General features: G+C 45.2%; 1 protein-coding gene and 1 long non-coding RNA gene across 5 annotated transcripts in view; one reads left to right on the top strand and one right to left on the bottom strand.

Annotated features, from left to right (window-relative positions):
- LOC137846707 (ubiquitin-associated protein 1-like) overlaps positions 1 to 17,878 on the bottom strand; it is a 56,249-nt gene that overhangs the window by 32,189 nt on the left and 6,182 nt on the right. For 3 of the 4 annotated variants that reach the window (XM_068664823.1, XM_068664820.1, XM_068664821.1), the window contains exon 2: positions 15,410 to 15,450. In XM_068664823.1, the coding sequence (XP_068520924.1) occupies positions 15,410 to 15,443 (34 nt within the window). In that variant the 5' untranslated portion in view covers positions 15,444 to 15,450. Of the gene's footprint in view, positions 1 to 15,409; positions 15,451 to 17,878 lie in introns of those variants that run through there. The other variant, XM_068664822.1, reaches the window with a different exon arrangement.
- LOC137846736 (uncharacterized) lies at positions 4,518 to 10,535 on the top strand. The gene is made up of 2 exons (XR_011090617.1): positions 4,518 to 8,645; positions 8,726 to 10,535. It is a non-coding gene; the product is annotated as an uncharacterized lncRNA (long non-coding RNA).

The following is a 17,878-nucleotide window of genomic DNA, read 5'->3' as shown; positions in this document are numbered from 1 at the left end:
ATGAGCCTTCAGCACGAGAGACCCCCAGAGGGACCACCGGAGACTGATACGCATGCTCCAGTAGGAGGGTTTGGATTCCGGAAACTAATTATAATAACCCTGTGATTTTTTTTAGAAGTAGTAATGCATATGTATTAGCCTAGGAGCATAAAAATCAGCTGCTTGATATAACTGGTGTGCGTCTTGGTGGAGCAGAGACTCCCGGCGCACCCAGCACTGTTTGCTTACCTCTATTCCTTTAATAAATTGTAAACTTTGATTATAGTCCTATTTTGAAGACTGAGCCATTTATTACAAATGGGGGCTCGTCCGGGATGGCTTTGGTTCCTGAATTCTGATTTGATCTAGGAGAGGCGCCCCACCATTTAGTGGCTCCTGTTTGAGTCAGGTCAGAACTAATGCCATCTTGAACCTGAATAAAGGTAAGCAAAGAATTTGATTTTTTTTTATGAGCTCCCTTGCCGGCTGCAGCACTGTATTTTGCCCGTAATTCTGCACGCGAAGATCCGAACGAAGACAATGGAGTCGTAAGTGTTTAAGGAGTATACCGTTTGGTTCGGTGGGATTCGGTTGCCTGTGTGTGTAAGAGTGTAACTTAGACTTCCGAAGTCAGTGTGGAGGTCTTCTAACCGCGGTTCCAATCTCCCATGAGGGACTTGGCCAGTGAAGGAAGTGATTCCTATAGGATTCGTGGGTGGGTGATAGGTCCTAAACCCCCTGCAAGACACTCTTACTAAGGTAACCAAGGGCTGTGGGAATTGCCATAGTAAAATTCCTAGATGGGTCAGACAGAATTGAAGACCAAGGACCAGAAGAAAGGGAGCAAATTATCCATTATTATTATTATTATATTAAACACCACAGCAAATATACCAAAACTTCTACACTGTTACTTAGATAATGCCTGCATCCTCTTTCCCTGCTCATTCAACTTCAAACAGCTCTGTCAAACACTACATACCACACCTTTTACACCTTCAGTAACCCTTTTTAACACTTCTTTTGATCCTTCTCCAGCCTGTACTTTGACCAAAATCTCAGTCATCCAGTCATCGGCCAAATTAATTCCATACCTCTTTTCCCTCCAGGATGATGAAACACTATATCAGTATATCGTATCCCATCCCATTTTCCTTCTCTCCTTCTTCCACTCCGGATATTTCTATTGTGAGAAACACTCCATAGCCAACAACTTAGGCTCAGGCGAGGATCTCAGTGAAGTAGTAATTTATTTGCGATTGCAATGGTGGGTGCCCCACAAGCAGGAGAGCGCACCTACTAATTCCAAAACACAGTTCATATACTTTTTGATGGCAGAACCCTCCCCTGTTTCCCCACTGAGTGGGTAATCCAGGTTCACAATCGATTTGATGCTTCACAGACCATGCATGGCCTTCAATTCCCTTTCCATCCTCGCCCTGACTACCTGCTACACTGTCAATACCATTAGTTTTGCTCTCTGCTTTTCCTTCTCATCTCCCCTCCTGACACACACCTTCAGGGCCTCCCGCAGGAGGACCCCCCAGTGACTGTTCACAACATCCCCCCACCCTCCGGAGCATTTTCCGTGTATCTTCCCAGGCTTTAATTACAAAATTAACTTTTAAGAGCCCTTGGGATACGGGGTCCTCGGGATTCATCCCTGTGTTATATATGGAGTGAACCCATGGGGGTCAGCAAGCCCCATGGTTTGTGATGACATTAGACTCTTAACAATGAGGCCATCAGGAATGTAAAAGAGTTTAGAGGGAACAAAGAAGGGTGATTCAGGAAACTCCATGCAGTCTCAGGGTTGCTGGACGATGAGCTCTTTCCCATTTTTGTATAGCAGCTCTCCTCCTGATCATTCTCATTTCTTTCCCTGTAAACAACATACTTATATGTTGAGGGATTTTTGAAACAGCAAGGAGGCCATGACTTGCTTCAGCTGAGTAAACCAAAGCTACCAGGACGACTACGAGGAGTTCCTGTGATAAATTAGTAGGGGTTTGTTCATTGTCCTTGAGAATTTAAAGAATCTACTGAGGAGATAAGGTTTCACCACTCACGGCATTGTAACATGGGGACAAATGGGGAAAGGGGGTTGGGTAAACATCCTTGTTAAAACAAAGATTTTGTAAGATACCACCCACTCACCGCAAGACATCCTATTTTGCCCCCACCTGAACACAAGCACAACGCATGATCACCGGAGGAAGAATAACGACCCCCAACAACAGACTGCGCAGCCTCAGAACAAGTCTCGACAAGTCGACAAGTCGACAGGTCAAGTCTCGACAAGCCAGAACTTGAATGCTATAAAACAGCGACACTGGAAAGGGGAAGTTGCATGCCGTGGTGGAGCGGAGACTCCCCAGCCACCCAGCGCTGTTTTGCTTGTGTCTGCTTACTTGATTAATAAAATAATTTCAATAGACCAGAAAATTGTGTGGTCTAACTTATAACAGTTCCCATGATGATGTTCCTTTATCGCCCGATTGAGGAATTAAAAATATTGTTGCCAGCAGCTGACTTCAAGGACAAGATCTACACGACTGCTAATCACAAGGGGGTTGTCTTCTTGCAGGTGGGGTTGTTTTCTTGCAGCTGTTTGTCTGAGTGCTTTCGACCAATATTGTGTTAGATGCTGTACGCCCCTGCTAGATTGCTATAAGAATCAGGCTATTTGGGTAATAAGGGAAGCCTGATCTGACCATATTGGTATATGTCATGACTTCGGTCATTCTTCCTGCAACAAATGGCGCCCAAACACGGTGGGACCCGGGACGTTGGTGATCGACCCAGACCTCAAAACTTCTATGGGAGAATGGAGGAGTCGATGAAGACGGGGGAAGAGTAGTGCTGTGAGCCCAGAAGAGTGGTGGGAGGTAGGAGATCGCTTATGAGATAAAGTCACCTCAAGTGGAAAGCTGGATAAAGAAGTGGAACATGGCGGACAGTGATTAATGCGCTCTGTGGTATGAAAGCCGAGTAGCAGGAGGTGATGGCGGCGGTGTCAGCTCTAGCAGTACCGTGTGGGACTGACAGAACGCCTGGTGCAAAGCGCCGCCAGCCCCGCTGCCAGCCCCGCTGCCAGCCCCGCTGCCAGCTCTGGGCACCTGCCCGCCTGCCCTGCAGCTAGCTGCTGCATTTCTCTGGTTTGAGCGCCTGCCCGCATGCATTGGGTGCTGCCATGTTCTGCCTGCTGCTGTGCCCGGGCCTGTCGCTCCCTGGGTCCCCGCAAGCCGCTGCCGCTGCCGTTGCCTTCCATCCCTGCTACCCCCCACCCTCGGGCTGGCCCACCCTCAGCCCACCGCTGGCAGCTTGGCCAAGGATGTGGGTGGATCCCTTGAAAAGGCAGCCACAGATCTCAGCAGTGAAAACAAGAAACTCAATAAATCCCAGCAGCTGAACAAAGTTTTCAAAGAGTGTGGTGCTGTACCGGTTTCATTCCATGTTGGAATTTCATCAGTATCTCTAGGAACCTCCTACCTGGCTGTGTCAAGTGGTGTGGATATGACTGCAGTTCTCTGCAAACTTCAGTGAATCATCAGTACAGTCTAAAACGGCTACTGGTACAGGCACATTTGTGTTGGCATATGCTATTCACAAATTGTTTGCTCCAGTACAATAAGCATTACTATAGTTTCTGTGCCATTTATTGTCCGATACTGCCGGAAGATTGGTTCCTTCAAATCTCCTACCCCAAATCCATGATAACTTACTGTTTTTTACTCGCCCAATGTGGGGCTTGTTATATATGGAGTGGTAATTCGTGTCAAGAAAGTGGTTGATATTAATAAAGAAGGGGGAGATTTGGGAATGTGGCCATGGGGGTTGGAAAACCCTGTGGTTGAGATAACATTAGATTCTTAACGATGAGGCCATCAGGAATATAAAAGAGTTTAGAGGGAACAAAGAAGGGTGATTCAGGAGACTCCATGCAGTCTCAGGGTTGCTTGTTCTCCAGATGGTTCTCTTGTTCTCCAGCCATTAAGGCATGGAAGTTTCTGGGTGTTTGCTGTTGTTGCTACATTCAGAGTTGTTTGACCAATGAAAAGTTGTTTTGAAAAGAACTGCTGTGGAGAGAAGGGTATAAGAGGGGAGCCTGCCCTCAAGATAAAAAAAGGCAACACGATGAAGTTACATCAATAAAGAAGCAGGGAAAAAAAAAGAGAAGAGGAACAGGCTGGCAGAATGGAGACCAGGACAGGAACAGGCACATTGATTGCCTCATGAAGATAGGTTCGGCCAGACTCAGCAAACTGCTAAGAGAAGCTTTCCTGGTTTCAGTTAGAACAGTTAATTTTCTTCCTAGTAGCTGGTAGAATGCTATGTTTTGGCTTAGGATGAGAAGAGTGCTGATAACACCCTGATGTTTTAATTGTTGCAGAGCAGTGCTTATACTAAGCCAAGGACGTCTCAGCTTCTTGCTCTGTCCTGCCAACGGGCGTGCAGCAAGAGCTGGGAGGGGACAGACCCAGGACAGGTGATCCAAACTAGCCAAAGGGGTATTCCATACCATCTGCCATTTGCCATAGTAAAATTCCTAGATGGGTCAGACAGAATTGAAGACCAAGGACCAGAAGAAAGGGAGCAAATTATCAGAAAGTCCATTAGGAATAACGATTAGAAATTGGAACAATAGGGGCCCCAGAAAATGAAAAAGTAAATTAAAAATGGTCCATTATTATATGATAGAAACACCAAAAGAACCCTTAAGACCCCATGTATTTTGGTTGATATTTGGGTCCACGGAGGACAGGGTCTGTCAGGCTTTGAACATTAATGTTAATAGTAGAATACCCGCGGATCCGGAAGAGAGCAAGTATGCTGCAGCTGAAACATGGAATTAGAAATTAGAGAGCAATTGATTAAGAATGAGTATGTGCTACATTTGTGATGTACTATGCCTGTGCTGCGCTTAGACCTCCAGATAACAGGAGCCTCTCAGACCCCAAGAACCAGATCAAAACAACCTCATGGTTCGGACTTTAACCAAGGGGTCTGAGATAAGGAGGACTGTTCACAAAGGGACAGGTTATGCATATGTATAGGAGTGTTGGGAAACTTCATGTATATGTAACTCTACTAGATATAACCAAAGCAAGTTGTCACATTAGGCGTGCATGACTTTGGCAGGACTACCCCCCCCCCGTGCCGCCCAGAACTGAGTAAACATACCTACTTTACAATCTTACTGATTGTGGAGTCAGTTTTCTGTGAGTCATTTTGGTGAGCCAGGCAGGAGACACTCTGCTCGGCTGCGGGATCGGCTGCGGAGCAGACGCCCCTAGGTGCACCCTGAGTGTTTTGCTCGGAGGGGACTCCACTCTCAGCCGCTCACCGCAGGAGCAGACAAAGATCTCCTGAGGCTGCGGACAAACGGTATGTTTTCAGCTGCTGGAGGGGTACTAACTGGAATGTTAATAATTGTATGTCTTATTCTTAAATGTCCAGGTATTTTGTGTTGAAAGTATTTGTGTAAGTGGAAGGGTTTGAAACAAAGTGGAATAAGTCACTCCACGAAGAACACAGTCAGAGACAATACTCGTTTGGTTGGTTATCATTCTAAATTATATTCTTGTGGTATGAATGAGATGTGCTAGAGGCCTCTCTGTGGGATTGTGTGATTGTGCTGTGTGAGTGAGATGCAGCGTCGCTGCAAAGCGAGTGCGGAGTTCCGATCCGCAGTTCCATGTTCTCCGCGAGGGGAGTGGGCGGAGACGAACGAAGTGCGTGAGAAACCAAAAAGAAGTGCTGTTTTATCCAAGTTTTGAGTGGTGGTGCCCAATATATGGGCCTGGCGGTGTATCTTGTGATCCTATTTTTGCTCTTAAATGCTTTGAGTGTGACAAGAAAGGTGGGAGCATTATCGAAGTAACTAACAGTTGAGAAGTGCTGGTATATTTGCTGTGGTGTTTGGTCAGTTTCCCAAGTACTGGCGGGGGGGGGGGGGGGGGGGGGGGGGGGGAAGGGGGTTGACTGATTATCAAAGCAGAACTGAGAGAGTCATTTCTTTGGTGGTTCGGGCTTGAGCCCTGGGAATTTGGTAAGAAGGGGGGGGAGCGAATTTATTTAGGCATCAATACCTTTTAAACCCCCATATTGACGGATACACAGGAGTGATTCCTTGTTTTGTATGGGCTTACTAACAAAGTGCATGAGAAAAATTGGCATTTGGCTTGAAATTCGGTCCTGTTGAAATGTAAATTTTTGTGGAGAAGGTGGTAATGTTTGTCTAGAAGACGGAAGGCTGAGTGCTTCAGCTGTTTTCCTGAAGTTCCGTGGATTTATGATTGAAACGGGGCTCGTTAATAATTTGAAATAGTGAAGTTTGTATGTGGGAAGAAGAGTTTAATCCCAGAGAATTGGGACATTTGGGAAGGAGATTAGGAAAAGATTGTAAAAACCCGCAGTAAAAAGGTTTGCGTGGAAATTGAAACAAAGGACAGTAACTAGAAAGGAATAATACTAAATAAATAAATAAACAAACAAATAAAAGGGAATGGGAAATCAAGGAAATGGGTAATATCCAAAACAAAGATGTTTTAAAGAAAGCCTCCTCGGGTGCATATTGTCACATTCAAAGGATATTGTTAGAACTGGGGACACAGAAAGCAAGAGGACTTTCACTAAATATTGCAATCAGTGGTGGCCACTATATAAAGTGAATGGCCACTTTATGGATCAATCGACTATAACACTATCTTGCAATTAATGTTGTTTCTGAGGAGAGAAGAAAAATAGGATGAAATGTAGTATACTGATATGTTGTTTCAGCATCTTAGAGGGAAAAGGAGTGGAATTACATGCAAGTTGGCCCCTGACTTAGCCTTTGGTGTTGGCATGAGAAAAGTACAGGCTGGAGAAAAATAAAGGAAGGGTTAAAAGAGTTGTTGAAGGTGTTAAAGGTGTGGCATGTAGTATTTAACAGAGCTGTTTGAAGTTGAATGAGCAGGGAAAGAGGATGTAGGAATGTTAATAGTTCTGCCTCAATGGGAGGCTGTGATCTCAAAATCACCGGTGTGAGCCCTTTGGGGCAGAGGGACCATGACAGTCAGAGAGTTGTCACGGAAACAGAAAAGCAGTTAACTCTTAAAACAATCTGAGTTTATGAGTGAGCTCAGATTGCCAATGGGACCGCTCAGGGAACTGTTGACAATTGCATTCCCCTGACCGACCCCATGCTGAGACTATAGTCACCCCGGAAATAATGAACGATAAATACCAAAATCTGGTTAAATTGGGAATTGAGAATCTGTTCCAACAAAATCCAAAAGAAACCCCTATGGAATTTTTGGACCGACTATGAAATGCAATGGAAAACAAAACAAAACAAACAAACGAAACTGGAGAAAATAGGGGCTAAATTAGAACAAGGAAAATGGACGCTGCCAGACAGGCGAGAGATACTGCCAAAAGCTTATGCAAAGCAAATATTGGGACGTTTGCATGCACAAACACATTGGGGTACAAAGGTGTTAAGTGATCATTTACTAAAACAATTTGGTTGCATTGTTTTTTGTTTTTTTTTTGAAATAGCAAAGCAAATTACATAACCGTTGCTTAACTTGTCAGAAGATAAATAAGAAAGTGTTTCAACAAGCAGCCACGGGAGGGAGAAACAAAACAAAACAGCTTATAGGCCTTTTGAGAAAGTACAAGTTGGTTTCACTGAATTGCCCAAAGTAGAGAGGATAAAATATCTATTGGTAATAGTAGATCATTTAACACAATGGGTAGAAGCTTATCCCGTAGCACGAGCTACGGCACAAATGGTGGTAAAAATTCTATTAGAACACCTGATACCTAGATATGGGATAATCCAGTACATTGATTCTGACCAGGGCACACACCTTACTTCTAAAATAATAAAATTATTATGGAAATCATTAGGTATTCAGTGGGAATACCATACTCCGTGGCACCCACAAAGCTCAGGAAAAGTAGAAAGACTGAATCAAACAATAAAACAACAATTGGCTAAATTAATGATCGAGACACAAATGCCCTGGACAAAATGCTTACCATTGGCACTTTTAAACATAAGAAATAAACCACACAGTGAGACTGGATTATCACCATATGAAATGTTATATGATATGCCTTATTCTCAAGTGATGACTCTAGGGAACAATGTAGTTGAGGATTGTAGCATCCAGAAATATATAATTACTCTTGGAAGGAGATTACAAGAGCTAAGAGAAACTGGAATGATGCCTCAAACACCATCTTTAGGATTTGCTATTCATAAGACACAACCAGGAGACAAGGTCTTAATAAATAAACCTGGAGGGAAGAATCACTGAACCCCCGATGGGAGGGACTGTACCTTGCTTTACTTACTACAGAAACAGCTGTGAGAACCGCAGAAAAGGGTTGGACCCACACATCCAGAATAAAAGGACCAGTAACTACCGAAACCTGGAGGGTTGAGTCCGCTTCTAAAACTCAAGCTAAAGAACAACTAATATTCTGGCAACGAGGCTCTGCATGAATTAAGGATGCCAAATAAAGGGGACAAGCCTGAAGGGAGGAAAGGGAGAAGGCAAGACCGGGGCAGGACCCTCCACTGTGGTGTGTATGGTCTACCGAGGGAGGCAACCCCTATGGGTATTGACTGCCGAGTGAGAGGGCCTCGACCAGACTTCTCCCACACTAAGGTCAGGTTGTCCCAAGAAAATAACATAAGAACCTTTTTTTTTTTTTTTAAACCCATATAAAATTGTGATTCGTTTTCCAGGAGCTGGATCACCCTGACAGGCTGAATGGTAACACAAGCCCAAATGGACCCTGAAAGCGGGCCCAACCCCTTGATTGAAGGTGTTTGCCTATTATGATCCAGCTACGCGGGCAGAAGATGGATCCTGGGGCTATAGGACCCCAGTATATATACTTAATAGAATAATTAGGTTACAAGCTGTAATAGAAATAGTTATAAATAAAACCGGAGATGCACTTGGATTAATTGCAAAGCAAAATACCAAGATGAGAACTGCTTTGTATCAAAATCGCTTAGCTTTGGATTATTTACTAGCACAAGAAGGAGAAGTCTGTGGAAAAATTAACTTTAGTAATTGCTGTTTAAAGACTGATGATGAGGGTGTTTCTTCCTAGTAGCTGGTAGAATGCTATGTTCTGGCTTAGGATGAGAAGAGTGCTGATAATATGCTGATGTTCTAATTGTTGCCGAGCAATGCTTACAGCGAGCCAAGGACGTTTCAGCTTCTCACTCTGTCCTGCCAGTGGCCAGGCTGGGGGTGCAAGAGCTGGGAGGAGGGCCGGACTGCTCGGGGTTAGGCTGGGTATCAGACAGCAGGTGGTGAGCAATCGCATTGTGCATCACTTGTTTCATACACATTATTACTAGTAATACTATTATCATCATTATTGTCATTATTGTTCTTGTTATTAATATTTTCTTGTCTTTATCTCAACTCACAGGCTTCACTTTCCCATTTCTCTCTCCCATCCTAGAGAAGGAAGGGGGGAGGTGAGCGAGCGGCCGTGTGTTGTTTAGCTGCCCGCTAGGTTAAACCACAACAGAAAGAAAAGCTGTAAATGAACTTGTAAAAGAAATGAAGAAAAGTGCACGTGTCCCGGTTCAAATTTGGAATGGAATCGATCTAAGAGGATTATGGAAGGGGGCTTTATGGGGGGTTATTGGTTTGCTAAAATAAGGGTGGTTGTATTGGGGATATGTGGAGGATTGTTAATAATTCCGTGTTTAATACCCTGTATTACCAGACTAATACACTCGGTTATACAAGGAATGCAAATATCTGCGGTACCTGTTGACCCAGCACCAGGAAAAGAGAAAACCCATTACCTGATGATAATAAAACCAAATAAAGATCCAGAATTGGTTTCAATTGGCATCAATTGGGCAAGTATTGACTTGATTAGAAAGGAAAACACGAATCAATGCCATGAAAAAGGAGATGGGGGATTGTGAGATATGTTCATCTGATTCGTGTCAGTATGGAACAGTGCTAGGGCAACATGGTATGATGAATGTGACCTTCTGTCTTACATACCCTTGTATAAGCACAAGTCTAAGAAAAACAGAGTGGTTAATGTATATAGTTCCTGTATCTTGCAAAGGAATGTTTTAGCAATTCGTGTCAATAGAGAGCTTGAAGGGAAATGTATTTGTAGTTTTTTTCCTTGAAGTCTCTGATATCTGGGGAGTTTCAGAATAACTGCTAACTATTATGACTATTGCATGGGACACTATGCAAGTTTCTGATATCTGGCCAGGAGATTAAGGAGATGGGGAGAGCTGAAGAACAACTAAAAGACAAAGCTTGCAGGGGATGTTGCACAAGTCTCTGACATACAGCCAAGTTGGACAAAGGAGAAGGACAAGAGGGAGGAAGACTATGAGCCTTCAGCACGAGAGACCCCCAGAGGGACCACCGGAGACTGATACGCATGCTCCAGTAGGAGGGTTTGGATTCCGGAAACTAATTATAATAACCCTGTGGTTTTTTTTAGAAGTAGTAATGCATATGTATTAGCCTAGGAGCATAAAAATCAGCTGCTTGATATAACTGGTGTGCGTCTTGGTGGAGCAGAGACTCCCGGCGCACCCAGCACTGTTTGCTTACCTCTATTCCTTTAATAAATTGTAAACTTTGATTATAGTCCTATTTTGAAGACTGAGCCATTTATTACACTACCAAAACAAAAGAGCGCTCCAGGCAGAATATAACAATATTTTCACTGGTCCTTACTGAGAAGCAGTACACAGCACAGCATCCAAACTGCACCTCGCTAGCCACCACCACAACACCCAAACAGTATTTGAGCTGGCAGTGTGAGAACTTGGATACAACCGTGTGTGTTGATGCAGAAGTAGCAATTGTGGCAGCCTTTGCACTTATACTTACATCATGGCCAGGTCAGAGACAGCCTTATCCCCTCCTAAACGCTCAGAGTCAAGCTAGCCTGCTGCTACCATGCCCTGGTTAGTCCCGCTGCTACAAGTCCTGCTCTAACTGGGATGATCCAAGCACACAAGCCAAGCACGATTACCTCTTTGCACCAGTCTCACAGCCCAAATTGCTCAGTATGCAAATACTTGTCTTATTAGACCTATTGACACAGTAAGTAGGAGACACCTCCCCTTCCACAGCCCTCTTGTTTGCCTGAAATACACACTAGCCATAGAGCACATGCTGTGGTATTTACAGAGCAACATCCCTTGTTTTGGGATAGTAAAAAAACTAAGTGCACCCAGACTAGATGAGCTGAACTGACGGCTGTCAGTTTAACCTCAGCACCTAGACTAAGGAATAAAAACTTTCTTGTTTCTTCCCAGTATGTTAATTTTCTAATACACTGCTATAACCTCTTGAATACAATCCTGCTACAAAAACATCAAGCATGTGCTGAGACACCAACTGTTTTAGAACAGTTCATAGAATAAAAAAGTGTTTCTGAAGCAAAAACACTGATGCTCATAGCATTCAGCCCAATCACAACAGTACTAGTCTAGGAAAACCTGAAAACTGACCCAGAAAGTAAAGAATCCTTCACCTTTTTTTTTTTTTAAATAGATGACCTTACTACCTGAATACTCAATTTGTCTTCTAACAGTAAATTCAATACAAAAAGCAAAAACAACATATACAAAGTAACACCCAAGCCACTGTTTCGATGGTAACATGTGGTGGTTTTACTCAGGTGGGAGGCTGAGCTCCACCTCAGCCACTCTCTCACTCCCTCCTTCCTCTTTGAGGAGGAGGAGAAAATACAACACAAAGGGCTCAAGGGTTTGAGATAAGGATGGGGATCGCTCAACAGTTATTGTGACGGGCAAAACAGACTCAGAGTAGGGAGACAGTAAGATTTATTGCCTATTGCTAACAAGCTAGAGAAGTGAGGAACAAAGGAAAGAAACCAAAAACACCTTCCCCCAAATCCGCCCTCTTCCACCTCCTCCACGCGAGCAGCACAGAGGAATGGGGGTTATGGTCAGTCTATAGAGTGGTGGAGATGAAGAGCTGTCTCGGTCACTCTCTTCCCCTGCTCCACATGGGGTTCCTCCCATGGGATGCTGTCTTTCCCAAATTGATCCAGCATGGGCTTCCCACAGGCAGCAGCTCTTCCAGAACTGCTCCAGTTATGGGTCCGTACCACGGGGTCCATCCCTCAGGAGCACACTGCTCCAACCTTAGCTTAGGAGAAAAAAGAGGGTTTATAATCTTTGAAAAAGTGGGCAGGCCACTAGGGAGGACTATAAGGATGTTGCGAGGCTGTGCAGGGACAAAATTAGGAAGGCCAAAGCTCATCTGGAGCTCAATCTGGCTACTGCCGTTAAAGATAACAAAAAATGTTTTTATAAATACATCAACACAAAAAGGAGGACTAAGGAGAATCTCCATCCTTTACTGGATGCGGGGGGAAACTTAGTTACAAGAGATGAGGAAAAGGTGGAGGTGCTTAATGCCTTCTTCGCCTCAGTCTTTAGCGGCAATACCGGTTGTTCTCTGGATACCCAGTACCCTGAGCTGGTGGAAGGGGATGGGGAGCAGAATGTGGCTCTCACTATCCACGAGGAAATGGTTGGCGACCTGCTATGGCACTTGGATGTGCACAAGTCGATGGGGCCGGATGGGATCCACCCAAGGGTACTGAGAGAACTGGCAGAGGAGCTGGCCAAGCCACTATCCATCATTTATCAGCAGTCCTGGGTATCGGGGGAGGTCCCAGTTGACTGGCGGCTAGCAAACGTGATGCCCATCTACAAGAAGGGCCGGAGGGCAGACCCGGGAAACTACAGGCCTGTCAGTTTGACCTCAGTGCCAGGGAAGCTCATGGAGCAGATCCTCTTGAGAGTCATCACGCAGCACTTGCAGGGCAAGCAGGTGATCAGGCCCAGTCAGCATGGGTTTATGAAAGGCAGGTCCTGCTTGACGAACCTGATCTCCTTCTATGACAAAGTGACGCACTTAGTAGATGAGAGAAAGGCTGTGAATGTGGTCTACCTTGACTTCAGCAAGGCTTTTGACACCGTCTCCCACAGCATTCTCCTCAAGAAACTGGCTGCTCTTGTCTTGGACTGGCGCACGCTTCGTTGGGTTAGAAACTGGCTGGATAGCCGGGCCCAAAGAGTCGTGGTAAATGGAGTCAAGTCCAGTTGGAGGCCAGTCACCAGTGGCGTTCCCCAGGGCTCGGTGCTGGGACCGGTCCTCTTTAATATCTTCATTGATGATCTGGATCAGGGCACTGAGTGCACCCTCGGTAAGTTCGCAGATGACACCAAGTTAGGTGCGTGTGTCGATCTGCTCGAGGGTAGGAAGGCTCTGCAGGAGGATCTGGATAGGTTGCACCGATGGGCTGAGGCCAACTGCATGAAGTTCAACAAGGCCAAGTGCCGGGTCCTGCACCTGGGGCGCAATAACCCCAAGCAGAGCTACAGGCTGGGAGATGAGTGGTTGGAGAGCTGCCAGGCAGAGAAGGACCTGGGAGTGAGGGTGGATAGTCGGCTGAATATGAGCCAGCAGTGTGCTCAGGTGGCCAAGAAGGCCAACAGCATCCTGGCTTGTATAAGAAGCAGTGTGACCAGCAGGGCTAGGGAGGTGATCGTCCCCCTGTACTCGGCTCTGGTGAGGCCGCACCTCGAGTACTGTGTTCAGTTTTGGGCCCCTCGCTACAAGAAGGACATCGAGGTGCTTGAGCGGGTCCAGAGAAGGGCGACGAAGCTGGTGAGGGGTCTGGAGAACAAGTCCTACGAGGAGCGGCTGAGGGAGCTGGGCTTGTTCAGCCTGGAGAAAAGGAGGCTCAGGGGTGACCTTATTGCTCTTTACAGATACCTTAAAGGAGGCTGTAGCGAGGTGGGGGTTGGTCTATTCTCCCACGTGCCTGGTGACAAGACGAGGGGGAATGGGCTGAAGTTGCGCTAGGGGTGTTTTAGGTTGGATATTAGGAAGAACTTCTTTACTGAAAGGGTTGTTAGGCACTGGAACAGGCTGCCCAGGGAAGTGGTGGAGTCACCATCCCTGGAAGTCTTTAAAAGACGTTTAGATGTAGAGCTTAGGGATATGGTTTAGTGGGGACTGTTTGTGTTAGGTCAGAGGTTGGACTCGATGATCTTGAGGTCTCTTCCAACCTAGAAATTCTGTGATTCTGTGAACCTGGGTCCCCCACGGGCAGCAGCTCCTGCCAGGTCACCTGCTCTTGTGTCGTCTCCTCTCCACGGTCCACAGCTCCCGCCCGGAATCTGCTCCAGCGGGGGTCCTCCACAGGCGGCAGCCTCCGTCGGTGGAGGTCCACCTGCTCCACCATGCTCTCCTCCACAGCCTACAGCGTGGAACCCTGCTCCATCATGGTACTCCACGGGCTGCAGGGGGACAGCCTGCTTCACCATGGTCCTCACCATAGGCTGCCAGAGGCTTCTGCTCCGGCGCCTGGAGCACCTCTCCCCTGCCTTCTTCATTGACCTTGGTGCCTGCAAGGCTGTTCCTCACTCCTCTCACTCTCCCAGCTGCTGTGTAGCAGTGTGTTTTGTTGTTGTTTTTTTCTCCCTTTCTTAAATATGCTCTCACAGAGGCGCAAACACCATTGCTTATTGGCTCAGCTCTGGTCAGCATCAGGGCCCTTATCTAACATAAGCTAATAGCTTCTAGATTCTTCTCACAGAAGCCACACCTATGGCCCCCTGCTACAAAAACCTTGCCACATAAACCCACTACATTAAGCAAAGCAATTAAAGATTTTCTAACTGTTATTTAATAGGCTGATTTTTAGAAATTTCATTTGAACCACCCAGCATGGCTTTAATTGATTACTCATTTTAATAATCTATGTTACACATACAAAAAATGAGCTTCAGGGAAATGAGTCCTCTCAAACTGATACCCCATTTTCTAAAAGAAACACACACTGCAGCGCAAAATTCTTATGACACTAATCATCTGCACGACATTACACATCTCAGATGTAGGAAAGATCACTCACCCAACTGCAGGCTACTAAGCCAGATGAGTCCAATTTAGGAATAAATTAATTGCTGAGCAAAAAACAACCCAATGATATATTAAAAGCTTGACTTGCAATCCAGCTTCTCACTTGACTTTCATAGTAAGAGGCTGCAGATCTAGCATCTGCTTCAGCGAGCATCACATGAGCACCAAAACTACAGTTCAGCTTTGATTTTGAAGGGGATTTCTCAGGAGGTATTATTCGGCCATAAGAGAGGGGCAGGGATAATGGGGGATAGTCATATGCTGAACTTCAGTTTAACTAGAGAACGGGCACAGCATTAGCAAGCAGCTATGCAAGAAGGAAGCCAAGGCACTTCATTCCTAACAAAAAAGCCAGTCAGGGGATGAACAGATTAGCCTCAATGGCCAGGACATTACTCAGCAGCAACAGTAAGATTCATCCTACTGATAGGACAAGGATATCAAATTCCACTTACCATGAGAGTCAGACCCCAACTTCTTAGAAGCCATTTAGAACCTGAAAAACATTTTAAAATTGATTTAGCAACTTAATACATATAGCACTGCATAAGCCTACAATCTTATCTCTGTAATATTGGACAAGCTGCTGACACTTGCTATGTTAGACAGCAAAACGTATTTTATAGCAACAAGAACTGACCGAGTGAATAAATAACTTTGCTCAGAGTCTGACAATCCAAATAGCCAAGAAGCAGCCAGGTTGATTAGGAAGGCCAGGCTATAGATTATAGCACTCCGAGACTGCTCCTTCCCAGCCTCACCGAGCACATCCTGCCTCCCCTAGCATTAATAACCCTTCCCACTGGAAATACCACACTGATCCTCTTCAGTTTAATCCCTGTTGCTCTAAAAAGGGATACTATGATATTGGGTATGCACAGCCAGCATGGCACTTGTCTAGATATGCTGGGTAGTAAACCAATAACAATACACAATGCTGGTACGCAGTAACTGGTAGGAAGACCTCAAGTTTTTGGATATGCACAAGGAAACAATGCTAACCAGAGTCTTCATCCAGCAACCACAGAATTTAATCAACAACATCTGTGTGTATGTTTTTTGTTTGTTTGTTTTTAATTTGAGAAGTCAACGCAAATCCTACATGGCTAAGATGTTAAATGCATGATTATTCAGACAGCTTTTAACACAGAAGGCCTTCTCAGGGCTATCCTGAGAAGAGAGCTGTTTTGAAACTAGAGCGAGCTGCAGAATATTTGTTGATCAGTCAGCTAAAACCCCACTACAGGATGCTTGTGGCGCTCTCAATAACCTAGTCTAGCAGCTAAAGCAAGTACAAGAGCATCACAAGATCTTCCTTAGAACACCACAGCCTATTTCCCTGAATAACTCCATCTGTAAGCCCCCCTTTGACGTTATGCATAACAAAGATTCAGAGTTGCCCTTTGTTTCTGGAGCCCTCCAGCTGATAGACTGTCCTGCCCAACAGGCAATCTTCACACCCATGAAATTACCTGCTACACACCCACCAGCAGCAGTCAATGCTCAAAGAACAATTTGAAACCAATCTAACTTTCAAACCCATCACTCCCCAAATGAGGTCTTATTCTTCAGCCTCGATGTTTCCACTGTGGATTCCAGATGCAAACGTTACCTTAAAGGAAGGGTGTTGTGATATATGGCATAATAATTCGTGTTGAGAAGATGGTTGATATTAATAAAGAAGGGGGAAATGTGGCTATACGGGTTGGCAAGCCCCATGGCTGATGACAACATCAGACTCTTAAGGATGAGGCCATCAGGAACGTAAAAGAGTTTAGAGGGAACTCTAGAAGGGTGATTCAGGAGAGTCCATGCAGTCTCGGGTTTCTTGTTCTGCTCAAAGAAGCTTGCACAGAAAGTCGCTGGAAATAGGCACACCGGAACTGGGAAGAAGCTCAAGCTGAGAGAAGCAGACCCGCGCACACAACTGCCCCTTGCTGGTAAGCAGTTGTGCATTATGGGGAATCACACGTCCTTAGAAACAAAGACTGTCCTGGTAACCTTACAAGCTTATTCTCCTTATTAACAATCGGACAGTTGATGATCCTGAAATATGGGACCAAACTGAGGTCAAGGTGTGGGACTCTGCAACTAAAAACGACAAGGTTGCAGTGGGATTGCTCGGCACCTGGCAAGCAGTCTCTGAGGCCTTAAAGAGCCATGTGGGACCACAGTCAGACACGTGTGGTTTGCCAGATAGTGAGGGAGCTGTGGGACCCTTTACTGATCTGACTGCTACTGCCATGGGCCCCTCTGCTGCTACAGCCATCGAAGGCTTTTGCTGTTACGCCCCCTGTTGACCTGAACGTGCCTTTTGACCCGGGCCCTATTGGCCTTGAAAAGGAGATGGATATGCTTTTCTTCGATCTGGGAAGAACGGGATACATAAGGCCTGAAGACCGAGTTGCTTGACAACTTAAAGCGAGACATATTGTTCAAAGGGAATGGAAAATGGAGACTAGTATGTAATCAAGAAAAGGAGTGGAAAATGGAGACTGTGGAGTCATGGAACTTGGAGGATTGTTTGTTACCTTTTCTGATTGTACATATGTATAGGCGTACTCGATTTTAGTAAGTTATGGAACTTAAAGGATTGTTTGCTACCTTTCCTGATTGTACGTATGTATAGGCATATCGGGTTTAGTATGTAAAGCAATGTTCTGTATATTTAGAATGTTTGATGTTCGTGTGTGCGTGTTGGTGGAGCGTAGACTCCCCGCATACCCAGTGCTGTTTACTTGCCTTTTATACCTTTTAGAAATATTTGTTTTATAAATATTACAAAATTCAGATTGAGTTGAGACTTCATTTATAACAGGCTCAAGGAAATTGAAATAAGGGTGACAGTCAAGAGAAGTAACAGGCAAAACATGGAATGGATTTTTTTTATGAATGTATTAGTTGTGCAGAATTTAAGAAAGCAG

The sequence above is a fragment of the Anas acuta genome, chromosome W (assembly GCF_963932015.1).
Source record: "Anas acuta chromosome W, bAnaAcu1.1, whole genome shotgun sequence".
Lineage (NCBI taxonomy): Eukaryota > Metazoa > Chordata > Aves > Anseriformes > Anatidae > Anas > Anas acuta.
This window is presented reverse-complemented; position numbering and strand designations above follow the sequence as displayed.